The sequence below is a fragment of the Cricetulus griseus genome (assembly GCF_003668045.3).
Source record: "Cricetulus griseus strain 17A/GY chromosome 1 unlocalized genomic scaffold, alternate assembly CriGri-PICRH-1.0 chr1_1, whole genome shotgun sequence".
NCBI classification, from domain to species: domain Eukaryota; kingdom Metazoa; phylum Chordata; class Mammalia; order Rodentia; family Cricetidae; genus Cricetulus; species Cricetulus griseus.
Window position 1 is genome coordinate 32,887,462 of NW_023276807.1, and position 20,275 is coordinate 32,907,736.

General features: G+C 36.1%; 1 protein-coding gene across 7 annotated transcripts in view; it reads left to right on the top strand.

Annotated features, from left to right (window-relative positions):
• Window positions 1-6,917: 6,917 nt before the first annotated feature.
• Window positions 6,918-20,275, top strand: part of Wdr17 (WD repeat domain 17) — a 68,810-nt gene continuing 55,452 nt past the window's right edge. For 2 of the 7 annotated variants that reach the window (XM_035452823.1, XM_035452824.1), the window contains exons 1-4: window positions 6,918-6,983; window positions 11,272-11,400; window positions 14,070-14,253; window positions 16,511-16,741. In XM_035452823.1, coding sequence (XP_035308714.1) covers window positions 6,918-6,983; window positions 11,272-11,400; window positions 14,070-14,253; window positions 16,511-16,741 — 610 coding nt within the window. Of the gene's footprint in view, window positions 6,984-11,271; window positions 11,401-14,069; window positions 14,254-16,510; window positions 16,746-20,275 lie in introns of those variants that run through there. The other 5 variants (XM_035452826.1, XM_035452827.1, XM_035452822.1 and 2 more) reach the window with 4 other exon arrangements.

The window sequence follows — 20,275 nt, forward strand, 5'->3', positions numbered from 1 at the left end:
ATTTCGCAGGAACCCAAGATTGATTTCCTTGGAAAATGATATCCTTTTAATTAGCTCTTGGAACTCCATTTTATAGTATTATAACCAAAAGTATTTAGCATATGACATATTATACTACACGCTGGGCAGTTTAGAGTTGCATTAGCATTAGAGAGTTATTACTACAATGAAAGCCTTGCTTTGATTTTGTTTGTTTTTCAATTGTTTTAGATTGGAATGACTTAGAGATTCTAATAAAAAATTTTGCTGAAATTTTCAGGAGGTGTCCAGTTTTAAATTGCAGTCCAACTGCTGAGAAATAAATAACTACAAACTCAGACAATATTTTTAAATGAAGAAATAACAAGTTATAGTTACTTGTGCAGATGATGTGATAGCATTAAGACAATTCATTAGCAACATATCTATTGAACTAGTGTACTATGTCAGTGGGGGATTGTATTACAAAGTTCATCTTCTAGACTGAGATCTTAGGGGAGATTTGTGAGGTTCCTCCCCTGTACCCAGAACCACACTCACGTCAGTGATAACCAGACCTTGGGATGCTTGGCATTCAGGAGAGGTTTCTTGCACTAGGTACAACGGTGACAAATATATGCTTTAATTTTGGTAGAGGATAAGGCCCAAGGTGTTTTCCTCAAGAAAAGACAAACTGGGAGATGGAGTTTAGGAAAGCAAGTGTTTATTTCTCTCTTTTCTCCAGCAAGCTCAAGGACTGTTCTTTCATCAGAGGAGGATTTGGGAAAGTGTACAGTATAGTGGGAAATTACCAATACGGAGTCAGGTAGAAATATAAGGGTATTTAATAGGGAAAAGCCTTACTTACAGAGCGACCTAGCCAGCCAGCATGGCATCAGTCCCTACAGCAAGCTGAAAGGGTGAAAACTGAAAGTGAAACCCAGCCAACTAAAACTCTTACTCTATATCACCCTGACCACGCTCTCACAGATATGGTCAGGCAGACCTGTAGCCAGCCCCTAAGCAAGCGTGGCTACAGGTTTCCCTACAGTACAGTGTTACTGGGCTATTAATATCACAAGCAAGTTGGACTCTACATGTCAGTACCACTAAAGGATTGTCCCAGGTTCTCTTCTAGCCTTTCTCCAAGGCTCTAAGTTGAAGGTTGTGGGAAAGATTATGAAAAGAAATGCAAAACCAATCTGTGTCTGGTACTTCCCAGTATTCTAACCTAATACGGCACTTCACACATTCCATTTGGGAATTAATTGTACTTTTATCACAGCTTAGAAGATAATACAATGTGGAGGAGAGGTTAGTACTGTAAAAAGGATAGGCGGCAAATAGCACCATTTCAGAGTCATAGTCAATACCTGGGCCTGAGATATCAAGTAAAATGGGACTGCAAGTCGAAATGTAGAATCAAATCAGCAATGATGGAGGCCAAACTTCAGAGAACATGCAGAATGTTATTTTTCTTGATCATCCTTACAGCAGTGGAATAGACCCATGGTTCTCAACATGTGAGTGAAGACCCATTCAGGGGATTGAATAACACTTACACAGAGGTCACATGTCAGATATGCTTCAAACCAGCTAGTTACATCATGATTCTTAATGTTAGCAATATTGCAGTTATGAAGTAGCAACAAAAATGTGTTTTTTGGTTGGGGCTGCTACAACATGAGGAACTGTATTAAATGGTGGCAACAGGAAGGTTGAGAACATTGCTATAGAATGTTCTTTTCTGAGAAACACAAAGATGTCAGTCAAGCAGCCCTACAAACACGGCCTGTAATGGAAGCAAGGATGAGACTTTTGACCATCTGTCATTGGGCAAAGCAAGTTGCATGGCAACCTCAAAGGCAATAGGCAGGGATGTGGAGTCTGCCATAATGAAGTTAAGAAAAGACAAAGATGCAGAGAGAAATATAAGGAAATCAGGAGTAATAATAAGACCACAGATTCCTTGTAAGTTTGGATGTCTTACACCTATAGTATTTAGCCTTAAAAAATTACAGTACTTCATTATCTTTAAGTGCTAACAGTTAGTATTTGATTTTTATAATCTCCTTTCGTTGCTAAGTGCAATCTGGGTAATAATCTTCTGATGTGAATTGATGACATTTGTGGCTAATAAACTATTAGGCGTTTACACTGGTGGACATAGGTTCTAAGGTGCAAATATGTGGAATAAATCTCACTGTGACTTTTTCCTTCCTGTCTCAGTTATTGCTGATTGACTATGACATGCATTTTTTTATGAAATCAACTAAAGGGTTCAACTCTGCCCCCCAGAGAAGTGCAGGAAATAAACACCTTTTACCATTCTGACATTAAATGAAGTAAAATCAAAATTCATGGAATCAGACCAATAAATACATTTAAAAATGCAATCTGGAGCCAGGCGGTGGTGGCACATGCTTTTAATTCCAACACTGGGGATGCAGAGGCAGGTGGATCTCTGTGAGTTCCAGACCAGCCTGGTCTACAAGAACTAGTTCCAGGACAGCCTCGAAAGTGACAGAGAAACCGTGTCTTAAAAAAACAAAAACAAAATAAATGCAATCTGGTATAACATTGCCCTGGTCACGAGGGCACCACGAGAGCTCAAACCCCAATGTGCTGCAAAGAACCTAGAACGATAGAGTCATGGGAGAACAAAGAACACACAACAAGACAGGTTTCTGATCAAGCTGCCATTTTTTATTTTTCTCAGGGACCTTATATAGGGGTGCCAAGCGGAGATCTTGGCAGGCAGGGAGAGGTCGTTTGAGGCCATTTGCCTAATAACCAGACTGAGGAATGTCCCTGTGCATGAGTCCTTGAAGGAAAGTGCAAAGTGCACAATGCTACCAAGGTAGGACAGTGCAGGTGTTATTCAGAGGACAAAAGGCTTGTTTAGATTAAAGAATGCATGGGGGGAAGGGTTGTTAGGAAACCTGACCGTGAAATGTATCTTTCTTTCTATTAACTACTTCTGTGAGCCCAAAAGCTATGTATCAGGAGGGAAGGAATAAAGGCAGCTATTCTTTTGACATAATGGGTTATTTTTAAAATGCTGGCAACTTTATCTGAAGCAGCCCAAGTATCTTACAGGTCTAAGGTTATTTCTTCCATGGCTCCCGACATAACATGACAGGAAACAGTTAGCCTTTAGTATTGGAGGTAAAGTTAGCACTTGTTACTTCTGCAAAGGACCCAAGTTCAGTTCTCAGCACTTCTTGTGAAGCTCACAACCACCCCAATCTCCAGCTCTGGAGTATCTGATGCTCTCTTTTAGCCTCTGAGAGTTCCCTCACTCATGTGCACACACACACACACACACACACACACACACACACACACACACACACACACTCACACAATTAAAACTAAAATAAAAAAAACTGTTAAGTAGCTGTGCTAGTGACTTTTCTATGGCTGTGATAAAAGACCTTAACCAAGACAACTTGCAGAAAGAAGAGTTCATGTGGGTCACAGCTCCAGAGGCTAGAGTCCATATGGTGGGGACTGTATGGGAGCAGGCTCAGGCATGGCAGCAGTAGACAGTGACAGAGGAATAGAGTCCATATGGTGAGGACAATATGACAGCCGATGCAGGCATGGCAGCAGTAGCAGAAGAGCTCACACCTCAATAGCAAGCAAGAAGCAGATAGCTAACTAGAAATGGCACGAGTCTTTAACCTCTCAACTCCCACCTCCAGTGACATACTCCAACAAAGCCACACCTCCTAAACTTCCCCCAAACAACACCACCAACTGAGGGACCAAGTCCATGAGGTGAGCCATCACTGGACATTCTCATCCAAAGAGCTAAGGTGGTGCTTTTGAAAATGTATCAGTAATTAAGACATAGCTATTACATCATATCTCATAAACAATGTATTAATAGTAACTACACTGGGCTAAGAAGAACATCATGCCCAGTAACACATGTGCATAAAGCACAGTAACACATGAAATGACATGATTCCAAAACATATTTATCAACTCTGGCTTGTGTTTTAACCTCTGAAGCTTTTTAGTAAGTTATTTGGTTAGCCATGTCACTACAACAAAATGGATCATAACTCCTATATGGTTGCAATCTCATTTTATTCTGAAGGCATTCTTTTGTATCACTTCCAAGTATCAGGAGTATGTGGTGTTTGTTCATGGGTACCACCACTAGATGGCAGAGTTCCCTGACACTGTGTGTGTCTACCAAGCAGTTCATGTCTTATATAACAGTGAAGCATAGGCACTTTTTTTGTTTGTTTGTTTTGTTTGTTTTGGCTTGGAGAATTCACTTTATATTATACCTTCAAAAATAATCACCATGGAGTTCTTAACATTAGATATTAATATACATAGATGAGAAACTTTGACAATATGAGAAGAAAAAAGCATGTTTAAGCTGGGTTTTGAAAAATGAAAGAGCTCATTCACAGAAAAGGGTGAGAGGAAAATACTGCCCATATAAGAGCATCAGGAAGTAAAGACCAATACATGTTTAATGTGCTGGTTAGGTTTTTCAACTTGCCACAGAATAGAGTCACCTGGGAATTGGGAATCTCTTTTGAGGAGTTGCCTCCATTAGATTGGCCTGCGTTTTATTAATTTCTAAGAGATGTAAGAGGGCCCATGCTACTGTAGACAGTGCCATTCCTAGAAGGATGGGCCTGGGCTATATAAACAAAGTAGCTGAGAAAATCAGGGATAGCAGTTAATAAGCAATCTTCTGTGGTATCTGCTTCAGGTCCTGCCCCTGGTCCATCTTTATATCCTGCCTTGCCTTTCCTTGGTGATGGATGGTAACCTGTAAACCAAATAAGTCCTTTCTTTTCCACCTTGCTTTTGCTCATGATGATTATCATAGCACCATAGAAGCAAACTAATACATTTGGGAATTGCAGCGAAATCAGGGCACTAGTTATTAGCCTACTTCAGTAGTCTGTATTAGACATCATGAGAGGCTTTGTTAAAAAGCAATGACATTAGCGTGGTGAAAGGGCTTTGTAAAGGTTTGATAAACCTTACTGAACAAATGTAGCAGGAAGGAAAGATACATTAATGAAATGACCAAAGACAGTTTGATTTTTTTTTTTTTTTGCCTCTGGTCGCTTCCTAGAGTATGATGACAGTGGATCAAATGATCACTAAAGAAAAAAGGTTTGTTGTCCATAGGAAAGGAAACTTCCCTTGAAAGAGACAAGGTAGGTTTAAATATGTTGATGTTGAAATGAGCAGGTAAAAAACTGAAGCTTCTAGGTCAAGTAGGGGGCTTAAAGTGAAGTTGATGGGATTTGTGTGCTTAGAGTAGGTTCCATACACTGGGAGAGGAATTGGCTCTAGGAAACAATCACCAGAATGGGTAGTGCCAGCTAAAATTCACTATTGGGTGAAAGTCATATGGCAGAATTTAGACCAACAATTGTAAATTGCCTAGGTGGTGGTGATACCTTTAATCCAAGCACTTGGGGGCAGAGACAGGTGTATCTCTGTGAGTTCAAGGCCAGCCTTGCTACAGAGCAAGATAGAAACCCTGTCTGGAAAAACAACAACCACCACAACAAAATACAAGTCAAAATGGTCTAAGAAAGAGAGAGAAGAATGAGGAGGGTAAGAAAAGGTCTGAGATTCCAACTCTGAAGTCATCAGGAACAAAATAAAAAGCCTGCAGAAGAGCCAACATCTCTTGTTCAGGGACAACATCAAAATGTAATGACAAGAACAAGCACCTGGAACCTCCTGTAGAAGCAGGAATCTATGCCCATGCTTTTTGGTCTGAAGTTGAAAGCAGGTATTAGTGAAAATACTTCTGAAGAGCAGGGACCACAGTAGAGATGGGACTGTTTTCCACTAACTAGAGATGCTGAATTTTCACCCACGTGCATCTTTCCACATCCGAACAAAACCTGCCTTTATCCTTTTATGTAAAGGAGAAGGCACTCAAATAGAAACATAGAACACACACTTTCTCCATATGCCATAGGGTTTTGTTGCTGTAAAGAGACACCATAACCATGGCAACTTTTATAAAATAAAACCTATAATTGGTATTGGCTTACAGTTCAGAGATTTGGTCTACTATCATCATGGCAGGAAGCATGACAGACAGCATGCAGGCTGACACAGTGCTGGAGGAACTGAGAGTTCTACATCCACATCAACAGTCAGCAGGAAGTGCCACATCTGGTTTGACCATTTGAGACCTCAAAGCCCACCCCCTAGTGACAAACTTCCTGAAACAAAGCCAAGCCTACTCCAAAAAGGCCACATCTCCTAATAGTGCCACTCCTTATGAATCTATGGGGGCCATTTTTATTCAAACCATCACACCATATACATTGACATATATCTATATAATATTATGCAATTGTAGCTAGTAATTATTTTTTCCAGAAGCAAATAAAACTAAACTAATATTAAATTGATTGTTATCACCCTCTAACTCATTTGTTACTGTATTAAGTGATGCACAATCTTGAAAATTTTGATGTAGCTACCTGATTTGCAGTTCACTAACTACAAAATGATTTATCTCTCAAGTACGGTAATAGAAACAAACACAAAAACATGACTGATATATTTCTCTTACTTTTTGTTATTTTACTGGAATTTAAAAACCTGTCAACTTTTATAAATCGTTTGTTTCTGAAAACAATTAAATCTAAGGTGTTTCTACAATGTGAGATTAAGGCCTAATATAGTTTTTTCTGGAACTGCCTACTATAAAATTACATTAGCTTTCATTTTTGAATATAGGTTTGTATTTTCTGATTTAGCTTTTTCCTCAACAGCTATATGCTAGTTATTAGAACTGTTTCAGTTTTAATGTTTGTATAATATTAGCTTCTTGTACTGAACATGATTTCACGGGGAGATCCTGGTGAAACTTGTTTGGTTGAAACACATTGTTGTTACTTCAGGCGCTGACAATTCTCCAGCTGACTTGATTAAAGTGCAAACAGTCTATGGCTTGGATGACTTACGTTTCACACTGGTTTGAGCAAGATGATTGGTATGAAGGACTACAAAGAGTAAGAAATATTTATGTCGTAATTACAATTTTCTATGAGGGTTTTTTTTTTTTGCTTGATATTCTTCTTATAGAGCTCTGTTCCATTCCTTATATTTCTGGACATTTTGTAATACAAAATTCTGAGACTATATAGCCATTTAAACAGAGGTAAGAATATAGTTTATAAAGCTAATTCTAGCTATACATTGACCAAAGGTCCCCTCCCATTGCGCTTTTAGATGGTTTTCTTTTTCAGTTCTAACTGGAACCTAGGGTCTTCTGGATGCTAAGTGGGTGTTCTACTCATGAGCTGCATGCCCAACCCTCTTTATATCTTTGTTTTGAGTCAGGATCTCATTAAACTGCCTAGGTTGGCCTTGAACCTGTGGCATTCCTGCCTCAGTTTTCTGAGTAGCTAGTTAATAGGTCTGAGGAATCATCCCTGTCTAGATAAACTCACAGTAATATTTTCAGACTGTCTCTAAGATTGATGAGTGTGATTCATGTGTAAACATAGCAATGATTATAAACCTTTTCCCATAAATAAAATAATGTAATTAAATAGAAGGCAGTTGTATGTTAATACTTAGTATTATGATACTATTATTAGAGAAGAAAACATCCTGGGTTTTTTTATTGTATCTGATAAAGTTAAAGAGAATTAAAATGCTTATAATTATATTTCAAAGTGAGTCAAACTGTTACTATGGCAACTCAACTCATTATCTTGAAGAAAGTACAATTTAGCATTATAATAGTATAAGAAAAAAATCTTATTCAAAATATACCCTGTTAAAGTTTTTTCTTAAACTTTTATTATTATTATTATTATTATTATGTTTTTTCAAAGCAGAGTTTCTTTCTTTTTTTAATTTGTTTTTGAAGACAGGGCTTCTCTGGCTTTGGAGGCTGTCCTAGAACTAGCTCTTGTTAGACAAGGCTGGTCTGGAACTCACAGGTCCACCTGCCTCTGCCTCTGGAGTGCTGGGATTAAAGGTGTGCGTCACCAACATCCTCCTGTCAAAGTTTTTAATTTTACTTTTTCAATGGAGAGTTTGTTGATATTTAGAAGATGATGGTAGATTTTCATTGCATTAAGTTATGAACAAAAGAGCCAGAGTGTCTATGTGAGGTTTGACCATGGTTCTTCTTATTGCTGTTCAAGGGTATATGCTACTGAAGATATACAGCAATTTTTCTTCTTTTTATTTGCTTCCTTGCAGTCTGTTCTAATCACACCAATCACAAATGCTTTCTCAATATTTTGCTTCTTTTTAATTATAAATGCTCAGCAGTGTATAGCCTCTGGGGACTTTATTGTTCCAGATAGTTCATTTTTCTTTCCTGTGGAACAAGCTGATAAACATTCTGGATCTTGTAGCCATCTTTCTCTGGAGAAAAACACATATAAAGTAAATTCTAAAGCATTCTTCAGAAAAGGTGCTGTGATGTAGTAAAGAGCTCTCCATCCTGGATACTAAACTTCAATACTGGTGTCATGCAATGAAAATGATGGGGAAATTTTAGCCTATGAGTTTTAACAGCAAGAGTCCAAACTCCACGGAGCAAACACTGCATTACAATGCCAAATGCCCTTTTTAAGTGTGTGAGCTCACCTTAAGTACAATAACAAATTCATTCTTTATGTTTCAAAAAAGATTTTCTTTGACATGAAGTCCGTATGGTGATAGTATAATTTAGGGTCAAGAAAGGACTGACTTTAATAAAAAATGCTTTTTAATAAAATGCATGTTATTTAAAAGTGCCTTTGGAGCATCATATAGAGATGGTGAGGGCCTATAGTCTTTCCCATGCCAGTCACTAATATTACTGTGGTCCTTTTGTAAATAAACCAAGATATTAAAAATATTTTTTTTGTTTTTCAAGACAGGGTTTCTCTGTGGCTTTGGAGCCTGTCCTGAATCTAGCTCCTGTAGACCAGACTGGTCTGAAACTCACAGAGATCTGCCTGCCTCTGCATCCCGAGTGTTGGGATTAAAGGCGTGCACCATCACTGCCCGGCTTTAAAGAAGTATTCTTAATCACAAAAATAGTTTACTCCTAAAATTGGCCATATCATCTTCAAGAGTTTGGGTTTCTTTCTTGCTCAGGCTCCACTCATTTGTATACAGACACAGATGAGATGAAACTCACATAGTAAATGTAGAAAACCGGCAACTAAGTGTTGGCTTTTATCACCTCTGGGCTTCCAGCTTATTTTCAAGGTTGTATATAAGTATAAATAACCTATATGATCACCATTTTAAAATGTTGATAAAAGACAAATTAAATTTTTGAGTTAAAAATTACAAATTCGAAATGTTGAGTTTGAAAATTGTCTTTTAAGTGTGAATTTGATATTTAGAGCCATAAGTTGACACTTGTACCTTAATATAAGAATGATTTCTGACTTAAATATACAAATACACATATACTTTACTACTATAATTTATTTTTGACTGTATTGTAATTCCATACCACTGATATTTAAATTTTAACTGAGTTTAAATCATAATAATCCCACACATTCAAAAGTAAACATTACTCCCCCTAAAAACCTAATACAAAAAAATTCTCTGGCTTGTTTTTTGTTATATTTCATCCCCTGACTATGAAGGAGTAAATTTTCCATAAGCTCTGTGTGTGTGCATGTGTGTGTGTGTGTGTGTGTGTGCACGCACGCATGCATGGGAGCGCGCACACGTGTGCATTCTTGCGCATGCATGTGTGTGTTTGTGCATGTTTTGTATATGGGGTTGAGAACAAACCTATAACACAGGTTTACGAAATGAAAATAATACCCCTGTGGTCAACTACTGATTCTGCCATTTGCATGTGACTTTAACAATGTTCAGGCTTCTTCCTGAACCCACTACAAGCCCATGTTATTCAGTGAGCTTTCTCATGCTTAGTTTTCCATCAGTAAAGGGCTCGTGTTCTTTCTAGACCAAAGGGATTATTTTTCCCAAATAACAGATACTTAGAAATTCTCACCTGGTTCACAAACCATGCCTCATGATGAAGGGAGGGTGTTGAGGATTTATTCTGTCTACCTGTATAAAGACTACTTGTCACAGTGAAAAGTTTAATTGTCTTTTTGTGTGACTTTTTACAGCTTTTATTGTGAGAATAGCTTTTAAAACATCCCTTAAGTTCAATATATTCTATTTTTGGTAATAGAGAATCATAAATTGTGTAACTATTCATGCTGATGACAAAAATAATAGAGACTTTTGGGAATTTCATTCCATCTCCTTAGTAACAGATTTACACAGTTTTACATCTATTTTATGATCCTGTGGAAAAAAATATTCTAGAAGTTCCAAGTACTAGGATTTATTTGAATACCCAATGTGCGTTTTTAAATGCAATGGTATTGATTTGTTTATTGATACACATTTTTTTTAAAAAATTACTTCATTAAAAATCATTGATTTTTTTAAAGAATAAAATGTCATTTTTATTTTTTTCCATTTACTATTTTAGTAGCTGGCTTAAAAGATTACTCAGTCCCAAATTTTCCAGGGAGTTAAGAGTGAGAGTGGTGTAACCCTGTAATCCCAGTATTCTAGAGATAGAGGCAGGAGAATGACTGCAATTTCAGACTGTCATGTATTACAGGGGAGTTAGATGGCACTTTGGGCAAAATAACAAGACCCTGTCTCAGGGAAACCAAAATACAAATAAAAAAATTACATAGGTGACGAATGTAGTTTATTGTATCTTAGGTTTGCAAAACCTATTTAAGATGGACAGTATATTGAATTTTATACCAACAAAGAAATTCTAATATTACAGAATTTTGGAAAATAAAAAATAGTGAGTTAATCTATAACAGTGAATGGCTTCTTGTGTAGATGAGCGGGGAAATAAACTATGCTACATTCAAATAAAAGAGTATTATTTTATGCTAAAAATCTAGTTATTCCAAATTTGAATTTGCTACCTTGAATGAATTGCCAATATTTGAAAATTGGGCTATGTCTCAGAACGATCTGGGTATTTCTGTCTTTAAAACCCTGTAGATGAACTTTCACCTGTCCTCTATTCCCCATCAACTCTGACAGGCTTCCCACCTAAGCCCATTTTATTATATCCTTTTCTATCTCAAATTGCCTGCTTTGAAGTCTACTTGGTCTTTTCAGCTATTTTTGTCTGAAAATAGTAAGCGGAGATTAATACTAGCAATAATATATTTTCAGTGCATAAAGGCAAGTATCAGGGAAGATGAAATTCTGAAGTTTAGCAAATGATTCACAGTACCAAATGATAAAAATGATTGACATTTGTTCAAATTTGCTTTTAAGGCAACCATGACCCAGGTCAGGCAAGTGGGACTGCTGGCTGCTGGGTGTCAGCCATGGAACAAAGATGTGTGTGCTGCCAACGGAGACCGCTTTGCATACTGCGCAACTCTGGCCATCTATATATACCAGGTCCAATAGCATGGATTATTTTGATTTATGATTTTAGTGCATACATTTATTATTTAATTAATGTTTAATTAACTCTGTATAATATGGGAAATGATAATTTAATCAATATTTGTGTTTTTGAATATTTATAGTAAGAGGGTAAATTATGTTATTAAAGAACAGCATTCATCTGAATTAAGCTTATGGTTTTTAAATATCATCTAAAGTGCTTTGAAAATTATGGTACACAAAGGGAAATGGTAAATTAAGAATTCTTACTACTCTTCCGGAGAACCTGAGTTTATTTTCCAGAGTCCACATGGGACAGCCAGCAACTGGCTGTAACTGCTGCTTCAGGATATCTGATGGCCTTTTCTGGCCTCCTTGGGCACTATATTCACACACCCACAGACAGACAGAAAGACAGACAGACAGACAGACACACACACACACACACACACACACACAAATTAAAAAAAAATAATTTCCAGAGACTGTTAAATAGCTCTTGGTAAAAGTGAACACTAACTATATAACTAAAGTGAAATAATCTTTCATATTCTAGACATAGCAAAAATTTGCTATCATATTTTTCTGTGTTATTAAATGGAATTTTTTTCTACCTGGCATTAGAATTTGATATAACTATTCAATTACAATGAAAAAATACATTAGACTAAATTATTCAAATAGCAATTTATGATTCCTATCAGTGTAACAGTACACTCTCATAACAGTGTTATAATAGAAATTGTTAATAAATTAACATTGGACAATGTGCTAGTAACATCAGTGAAGACCACTGGTGTACAACATTGCTTCTTCATATATTTGTGTATATATAGATGGTCCTGCTGGACCTCAATATAAAGCACATTAGTTTGTTAGACTCATTGGGGACATTCACAGTATTGCTACAGATAGTTTGCATTACTAACCAATTTTAAATTTTAAAATGTAATAGCTACACAAAATTAACAATTATGTAAACAGAACAACTATGAAACATACAACAGGACAGAGTCTTACAGTTTTAAGTTTTGTCGGGGGAATTGTGAAATTAAGGAACTTTGTCTGAAAACATGTTTCTAGGGGGGTGGTATTTGACTCATATTCAGGGATGGTGAATGAAACATAATGAGAAAATCAGTGAAGAAAGCATTAGAGGTCAAGGGAACAAGATAGAAGAAGCTTGATCATGTAGGAAACTATACTTCAAGCATGTGTTGAAAGAGCTAACCTTTAATTTAATGATTTTTAAAACTTCAAGGGCTGCTATTGGTATATGTTAAAGGAAAAAGACCAGCCTTAATGAAGACATAATAAACCCAAGTGATAAAATAATGAGAAATGGATTCCTGCAGTAATAATTATGAAATAGGAAAAGTGGGGTATTCACTTCATCCACTTATACATACAAACACAAATAATCCAATAGTTTATGAAGGGTCTGTTACACCACTAATAGTTTAAAAAATGAGTAGCTGAACCATAAAAGAGAGTGAGAGCGAGAGAGAGAGACAGAGAGAGAGAGAGAGAGAGAGAGAGAGAGAGAGAGAGAGAGAGAGAGAGAGAGAGAACTTAGAGACCAAGAGAGCTGTGGCCCAAATGGCAGTTATATGGGAAAGAAGCTGGGGAAGGGAAGGGGAGGCTCCTGGGCTGGAGAGGTTTAGGGTAGGGGGCAGGGTGAGAGGTGATGAATGGAGCCTAGATTTCCTAACAGGTACTTGTTAGAGGCCAACAGACACTTGGGTATGCTAATAAGCACCGAGGAGTTAGCCATTTGTCCTGAGTTTCTTTGGAACCTAACAGACATTTTTAGAGAAAGGGCCAGTCATTGCATTTCTTTGGGTAGCCACTGTTGACCTGACCATAGTGGATTATCTTAATCCAGCACTCACACAGATAGGCCTGGTTAAACTAAATACCTCTCTCTCTCTCTCTCTCTCTCTCTCTCTCTCTCTCTCTCTCTCTCTCTCTCTCTGTGTGTGTGTGTGTGTGTGTGTGTGTGTGTGTCTGTGTCTCCCCTCCACTGCCTTCCTTCCCTTCACCCCCCCTTTCAAAATCCTGCATCTAAAACAGTGACAGTAGGGAGGATGTGAGTTGAAAGAGACTAGTGGGAGACAACAACCAGAGTGCATTAAATACATGCCTGAGTGCCTGCCTGAGACAGTCAAAGAAACTCATTTTAAGAAAAGGAACACCTATAGTAATTTGGAGAATTGTTTTTGAACATCATTGAAAATTTAAAAGTTAATATCAACAGTTAAGTGTTTTTTTTAAATAAACTGATTTTAAAATAACCTAAAAGCCTAGTTTTGTTTTTATTTTTAAAAAAGAAGAGTTGGTTTATGTAACCTAATTTTTTTATTCAAATATCTGAAAATTTAAAAGATTCTAAATCAAAAGGGTTCTTATACTTCACAAAATATATTGATAAAACAATAAAATTATAAAATGTACATGTTTTATATTTAAATAATTTACCACTTCTAATATAAAATCTTTGCTGGTTTCTTTCTGCTTCCTGAATTCAGTGGAATGAAAACCAAAGCATGAATTGAATTCATATTTATTATTATGAAAACTATAATTTCTGTGCATAGTTTCTTTTTTATGTAGTGTGATTCTAATAGAGAGTGTACTATTTAGAAAAGGAGAACTGAACTGCTTGACATGCTTCGTTTTAGTTGGATCACCGTTATAATGAATTCAAACTTCATGCAATTATGTCGGAACATAAAAAGACAATCACTGCAATCTCATGGTGCCCACATAACCCTGACCTGTTTGCAAGTGGCAGTACTGATAACTTAGTGATCGTTTGGAATGTTGCAGAGCAAAAAGTCATTGCTAAACTCGACAACATCAAAGGTATACTTACAACTCATGTTTATTTTATCAAGTAAAGTATTTCTACCTTGATAATCACTATTTAGCTAGTTTAGATTTTAAAACTATATTTAAAATTTCTAGTATGTATACATGTATACAAAATACATTTCTTGCCATGAAAAATGCATGGTGCAAAGCTGAAACAAAATTTCTCAAGATGAATATTCATAGGGGATGTTATTAACTAAGGATTAACCAATTACAAATAATTAAGGTTAAAATTCAATATGAAAATTTCCAGAATCAATACACAAACAAAGGTAGAAAAAAATTAATTAGATAGGTATTAGGCCTTGCCTGTTCATTAGGGTGCTCCCTAATGATCTTTGACACGTTAGGACAATATGCAGGTAATACTCATCTACATGATGTACTGCTGAGCACATTTTGTGCAGTTTTGTATGATTTGGTAGAGATGAAAACTTGTTTCAACACGTTTTTGGGAATTTGATAATATCACAACCCTATTTTACTCAACATTGGGTTTTAATTTTACCTTTAATGATGACATAATTTAATAACCATTTTATGTTCAATGTCATAGTTCACTTTATTTTTCTGTACCAATGATAATTACAATGAATACTTAGAGTTGTGTAAGGTATTTCTAGATATAATGTCAATATTCAGTTTCTTTTAAAAGTAATATAAATAATTTTGAGATAGAAAACTGAGACACAATATTGCAGTAGTTGAATTTTGTTCAAAATTTCTTTATCATATTCTATCATGTACTTGCAATATTGGCAATCCATACACATTTATCCCTATGTTTTCTGTAAAAATAGTCTTTTTTTTTTACTTTCTATCCATACTTAACACATTTAGTATATTGTCTTTTCTATTTGGGTCATTAAAAATGTTTCAAAGTTCAGTGAAAGTAATTAATTTTGTTACTAAAGTATGGTTTAAGGGTATTTGCCAAATTAGATTAATTTGTAACTGTAAAGAGTGAATTTTACTTCTAACTTCATGTAATCTGTTTTTTGTTTCTAGGAATAGCCAGTTATTAGATAGTGAGTAAAGTTTGCTCCAAACTCTGAAAAAGCCAGCCATTTAGTGAATGTCTATTAATATACTTGACAGTTTTTCTTTGATTTTTTTCAGTGAATCACTGAGAAGAACATCTATTGGACATAAAAACAGCCATTTGTGGCCTGAATCAGTTTTCATATCTCTCCATATTTTTTGATAATCTCATTAATCAAAAGTCCTATGGATCATTCTAGTATTTACAGTAATAACAGTACATACTCCCAATACTTTATATTTTTGTAGATGATCTTATATAACACAGAAAACTCTACTTGAAATTAATTTTATATTTTATGATAAAGAAATTAAATATTTGTGATGCATTATTCTCATAAAGTCACAGCACAGAATCTGTATTGGCTTATGTTTGAAAATAACAGTTTCAATGCACTTCAGAAATACAGATAATTATTAGATGTCTTTGTCAGGAAGTAATGAGCAAACCTTACATAAATCTAAGGTTTATTTATGTGGGAGGAGACTGTTTTAGTTCGTTAGCCATAGCTCCCTGTATCTCTGGATATATAGCTTAAAAAGACTTTTGCACTGGCATCTGTAGAAAAATTAAATGATTCTGTTAATAGTGTGGAAAAAAATCTTAATTTAATTTTTGCTTTGAAAAATTTCAAGGGCTCCTCCAGGTTATATCCTAATTTGAAGATTGAAAGCTTTAGTAGTTTTTTTTTTTAGAAATGTTTAAATACTTTTTTTTTAGTTCCAGTATGAATTCTTAAGGTATCTTAGACTTCATTTGTTAGGAAATTGAACTTAAACCAAGAAAAAATTGCTATTCAGTGGATTTTTTTTCAAATTTCGCATACACTACTGGACATGTGTAGTTTTCATTTCTATTTTCTTCTCTCCTCTAGTAATCTGTCTTGTGAAAAAACGAGTGTTAGATTTGCCCAATTATTAAATGTTAAAGTTGTCACCAGGTCTATACAGTAAGGTATTGGGCAACTCTACATATTTCAAATATAAAAAAAAATTGCTGGATTAAATGAATTGGTATTCTTTGTGTATATTCCCTGTAGTTTTTAAGATTAACTTGTAAGTACAATTCCCAAGTAAGAAGTTGGATTGTTTTCAAAAGAGTGAGATAATTCTTATATTTGAAGTTTTGTAAATGTGCGATGCAAACAACAATTGTTCAAATCTTATACCCATCTTTCTGTTGTATGTGTTTGCTTATTTTTTCCAGGGATACCTGCCTGCCTCGGCTGGTGCTGGGACACAGATGATGCTGTGGCCTTTGTTTCCCAGAAAGGTCCCCTCCTCCTTTGGACCATCTCAGGACCAGACAGTGGAGTGTCTGTACACAAAGAAGCCCACGGTTTTGTGTCTGATGTCAGTATATTTAGGTGGCACACCCAAAAGAAGGGAAAAGTTGTATTTGGTCATATTGATGGAAGCATATCACTTTTTCAGCCTGGTAAGTATTTAATTAACTTGATCTCATCTATTTTTCTTAAAAAATGTATGTTCTTATTCACATGCATGTATTACATTAGTCTGAGAATCAACAACTTGAAAAAAAAAAAAAAGAAAGCCTCATTTCAGCTCAGTTTGGCTCACCATGTGGGAGGTTCCAGTCTCTAATCAGTCGCTTTGAATCTGTGTGAGCACACTTCCCCTTAAAACATATGACAGGAAAGTCTTATTCATCAACTGGCTGGGTCTGAAAAAGAGAAGAGGAGAAGTTAATCCCTTCCTTCCATTCAAAAGCATGTTCTTAGTGACCTAAAAGAACTTCCCAGTACAACCTGCTTTAAAAAATACTTTTCTTTTTGAGATTTTAATGTAATTGCACCATTTCTCCCTCCCCTTTCCCCGCTCCAATCCTTCCCATATGAACTCCTTTGCTGTCTTTCAGATTCATGGACTCATGTTCCATTAACTGTTATGTGCATATGTGTATATGAAAAGACAATATATCTTCCTAAATGCAACCTACTCAGGCTGTCTAATGTTCCTTGTATGTATGCTTGGTATTGGACAGTCACAACCAGGTGTTTAAAGGCTCTATGCCCTCCCCACTCACTATCTGTCATCAGGACCACAGGCTGTAGACCAGACCCACACATGAAACTTTGGAGGACTCTCCAAACTCTGAACTATAGCAGTGCTTAAAGTCCAACTTCACAAAATTTTAGTATAAGCACAATAGTGAAAATATTATTCAGATTGTGCTGAGACCTACTGTTCATCTTAAGCAAACTTCACTGAAAGTTCTGGCATTCACTTTCTGTCATCTGTGTTACCTTCTGTCATTTGCTTGGCACTTTCTTTGAATAAACTCCGATCAATCATTTGTCGTGGCTTGGAATGTTCACATCAGTTCTTTATATCTGCACATTTATGGAAAATAAGTCAAATGAACAAGAATTTTTTGCTGGGAGTGTTTTCTAATGCTATCCACAGATGATTCACATTTTAATAAAGGTATTAGGATACCCCTGTTCTTTATCAAAGATGTTGCCCCTCACAGAGAAAAAGACAGTAAATCTTTGAACTCCTAGTTACTTAACTAGACTGACTGGGCCTGTTATGAATTGCCAGGTTTACATTCATTTTAAAATTTAGGCAACAAAATATTTTATTATTGCTTTTTCAAGAATAAAAATATCTTATGTTCAAGTTTTTCTGACACAAATAGAAAATTAAAATTGAGTGGGGAAATAGGGAAAGTTTTATTTATGAGTATATATTTTGTTTGTTGGTTTTATTATTTTTCTCCTATGGGCATAGTGAATTGTGTGAACTTACATAATTTATTTACTCTTTAACCATCTAATCTCAAAATCAAAATTTTAACCTTAACTTTCCCTGACTACTGTCCTCCTCCCCTGCCTTTTTTATTCATTTTACATACCAACCACAGTTCTCCCTCCCTCCCATCCTCCCACCCAATACCTCCCTCCCTCCACCCCACACCCCTCAGAAAGGGTAAGGCCTCCCAGGGAGTCATCAAAGTCTGGAACACCAAGTTGGGATCCAACAAGCTCCTCCCATCTACATCAAGGCTAAGCAAGGCATCCTGCCATAAGTAATGGGCTCCAAAAGGCTGGCTCATGCACCAGGCATAGATCCTGGGCCCACTGCCCATAAACAGATCAAGTCACACAACTGTTGCCCACATGTAGAGGGCCTAGTAAGGTCCCATTAGGGCTCCCCAGCTCTGATTACTGTTTTTAATACAGAAGCTTCTAAACTTCTATCACAAGATTTGATTCTTGTCTGATAGGCCATGACAACTGATTTTATAATAAAACATAACAGTAGCACATATTAGTAAAAACATTATCAGCTACATTCATCTGATAACTGGCCACAAAACTTTATGGATTAATTTTTTTACTGTTCTTTACAATAAAAACAGAGGATCCCAGAAAAGAAGTAATAAATATAATGTTATCATTTTGACTATAGGAATTTAATGCAGCATGATTAAGGCATGTCCAACCCAAACCTGTGAATTTTGCAAGTGACAATGTCCTTTCAAATTCAAAAAGATTGGACACACCTAACAGCATTCACAGTTCAAGTTCTCCATTTGGTTTGCATGTTTTGAATTTTTTAATATGCTAGAATACCTTTGAAAGAACACAAATTAACTGGCATAAGAAAATGCCTACATTTCTTAATAGTCTTAGATATTAAATCCTTTTTATAACTTTCAGTTTTATAGTTTTTAAGTACATCACTTTTTATCATACCAAATAGACATCTAAGAAGAACTTTTCTTGATAAATAAAATGTAATTTTTTCTTTGTGCATGTATATGGGGAGTGTGTACACATGTCTGATTGTGTGTGTGTGTGTGTGTGTGTGTGTGTGTGTGTGTGTGTGTGTGTGTATTTTCAAATCTACATCTGTACATGAAGAATGAAGGACAAAATCAGCCATCTCTCTTAATTACCCTCCATTTATTTTGGAGACAGGGTCTCTCCCTGGATGGTGAGGTCACTATTGGCCAGTCTAGCTCTCTAGCAATCCTACCTGCCTGCCCTTCCCAGCTTTGCCATGGGTGCTCGGGATACCAACTCTAGTCCTAGGCTTACATGGTAAGCACTTTACTGTGTAAGGCCATCTCTCCAACCAAGATTAAACCTATTTTTATCTTAATGTACAAAGTATGTAAAGCTAAATAAACAAAATCCCACATCCACTTTCTGTGAGTACATAAGAAAAATTCTAAATAAAATACTACCTATTTAAGATAATCAGTATATTTTGAAAATAACATGGTTTTGTGAGCTTACTCAAAGCTGAAATAATAAAATATAAATTCACTTCATAAGTAAATAGTTTATGTAGCTAGGGGACATTAACTTGTTTTACTTTTATGTTCTAGGTTATTTAAAAAACATGCAATATGAGGCTGACATAAGAGTGATTGTATAGTTGGATTTTGTTGTTGTTTTGTATTTGATGTGAGTGTTTCTGTGTTGGGGAGGGTGTGTGTGTGTGTGTGTGTGTGTGTGTGTGTGTGTGTGTGTGTGTGTGTGTGTGTGTGTGTGTTGTGTGCATACTTGCATGTGTATGTTTGAAGATGCACATTTGTGTTTAGACACAAGTGCATGTGCAAATGTGTCTGTGTCAAGGCCAGAAAAGAGTTTCAGTCACCATTCCTCAAAATTGCCATCTCAACTTTTGAGACAGGCTGTCACATTGGCATGGAGCTTGCCCATAGAGCTAGAATGGTTGCCCAGCAAGCTCCAGGATTCTGCTTGTCTGCAATTCCAGAATGCTGGGATTATAACCATGAACTGTCATGCTCAGCATTTTTATCTGGGCTCTGGGGATTGAATGGAGGTCCTTACACTTTCAAGACAAGAACTGAGCTGTCTTCCGACAATCCATAATCATGTACTTTTAAACAAGTACATTCTCTGAAGTTTATAATTCTTCAGACCAAAAATAACCTTTCATATTTGCAGTGTCTGTGCTTAATTGCATCATTTGT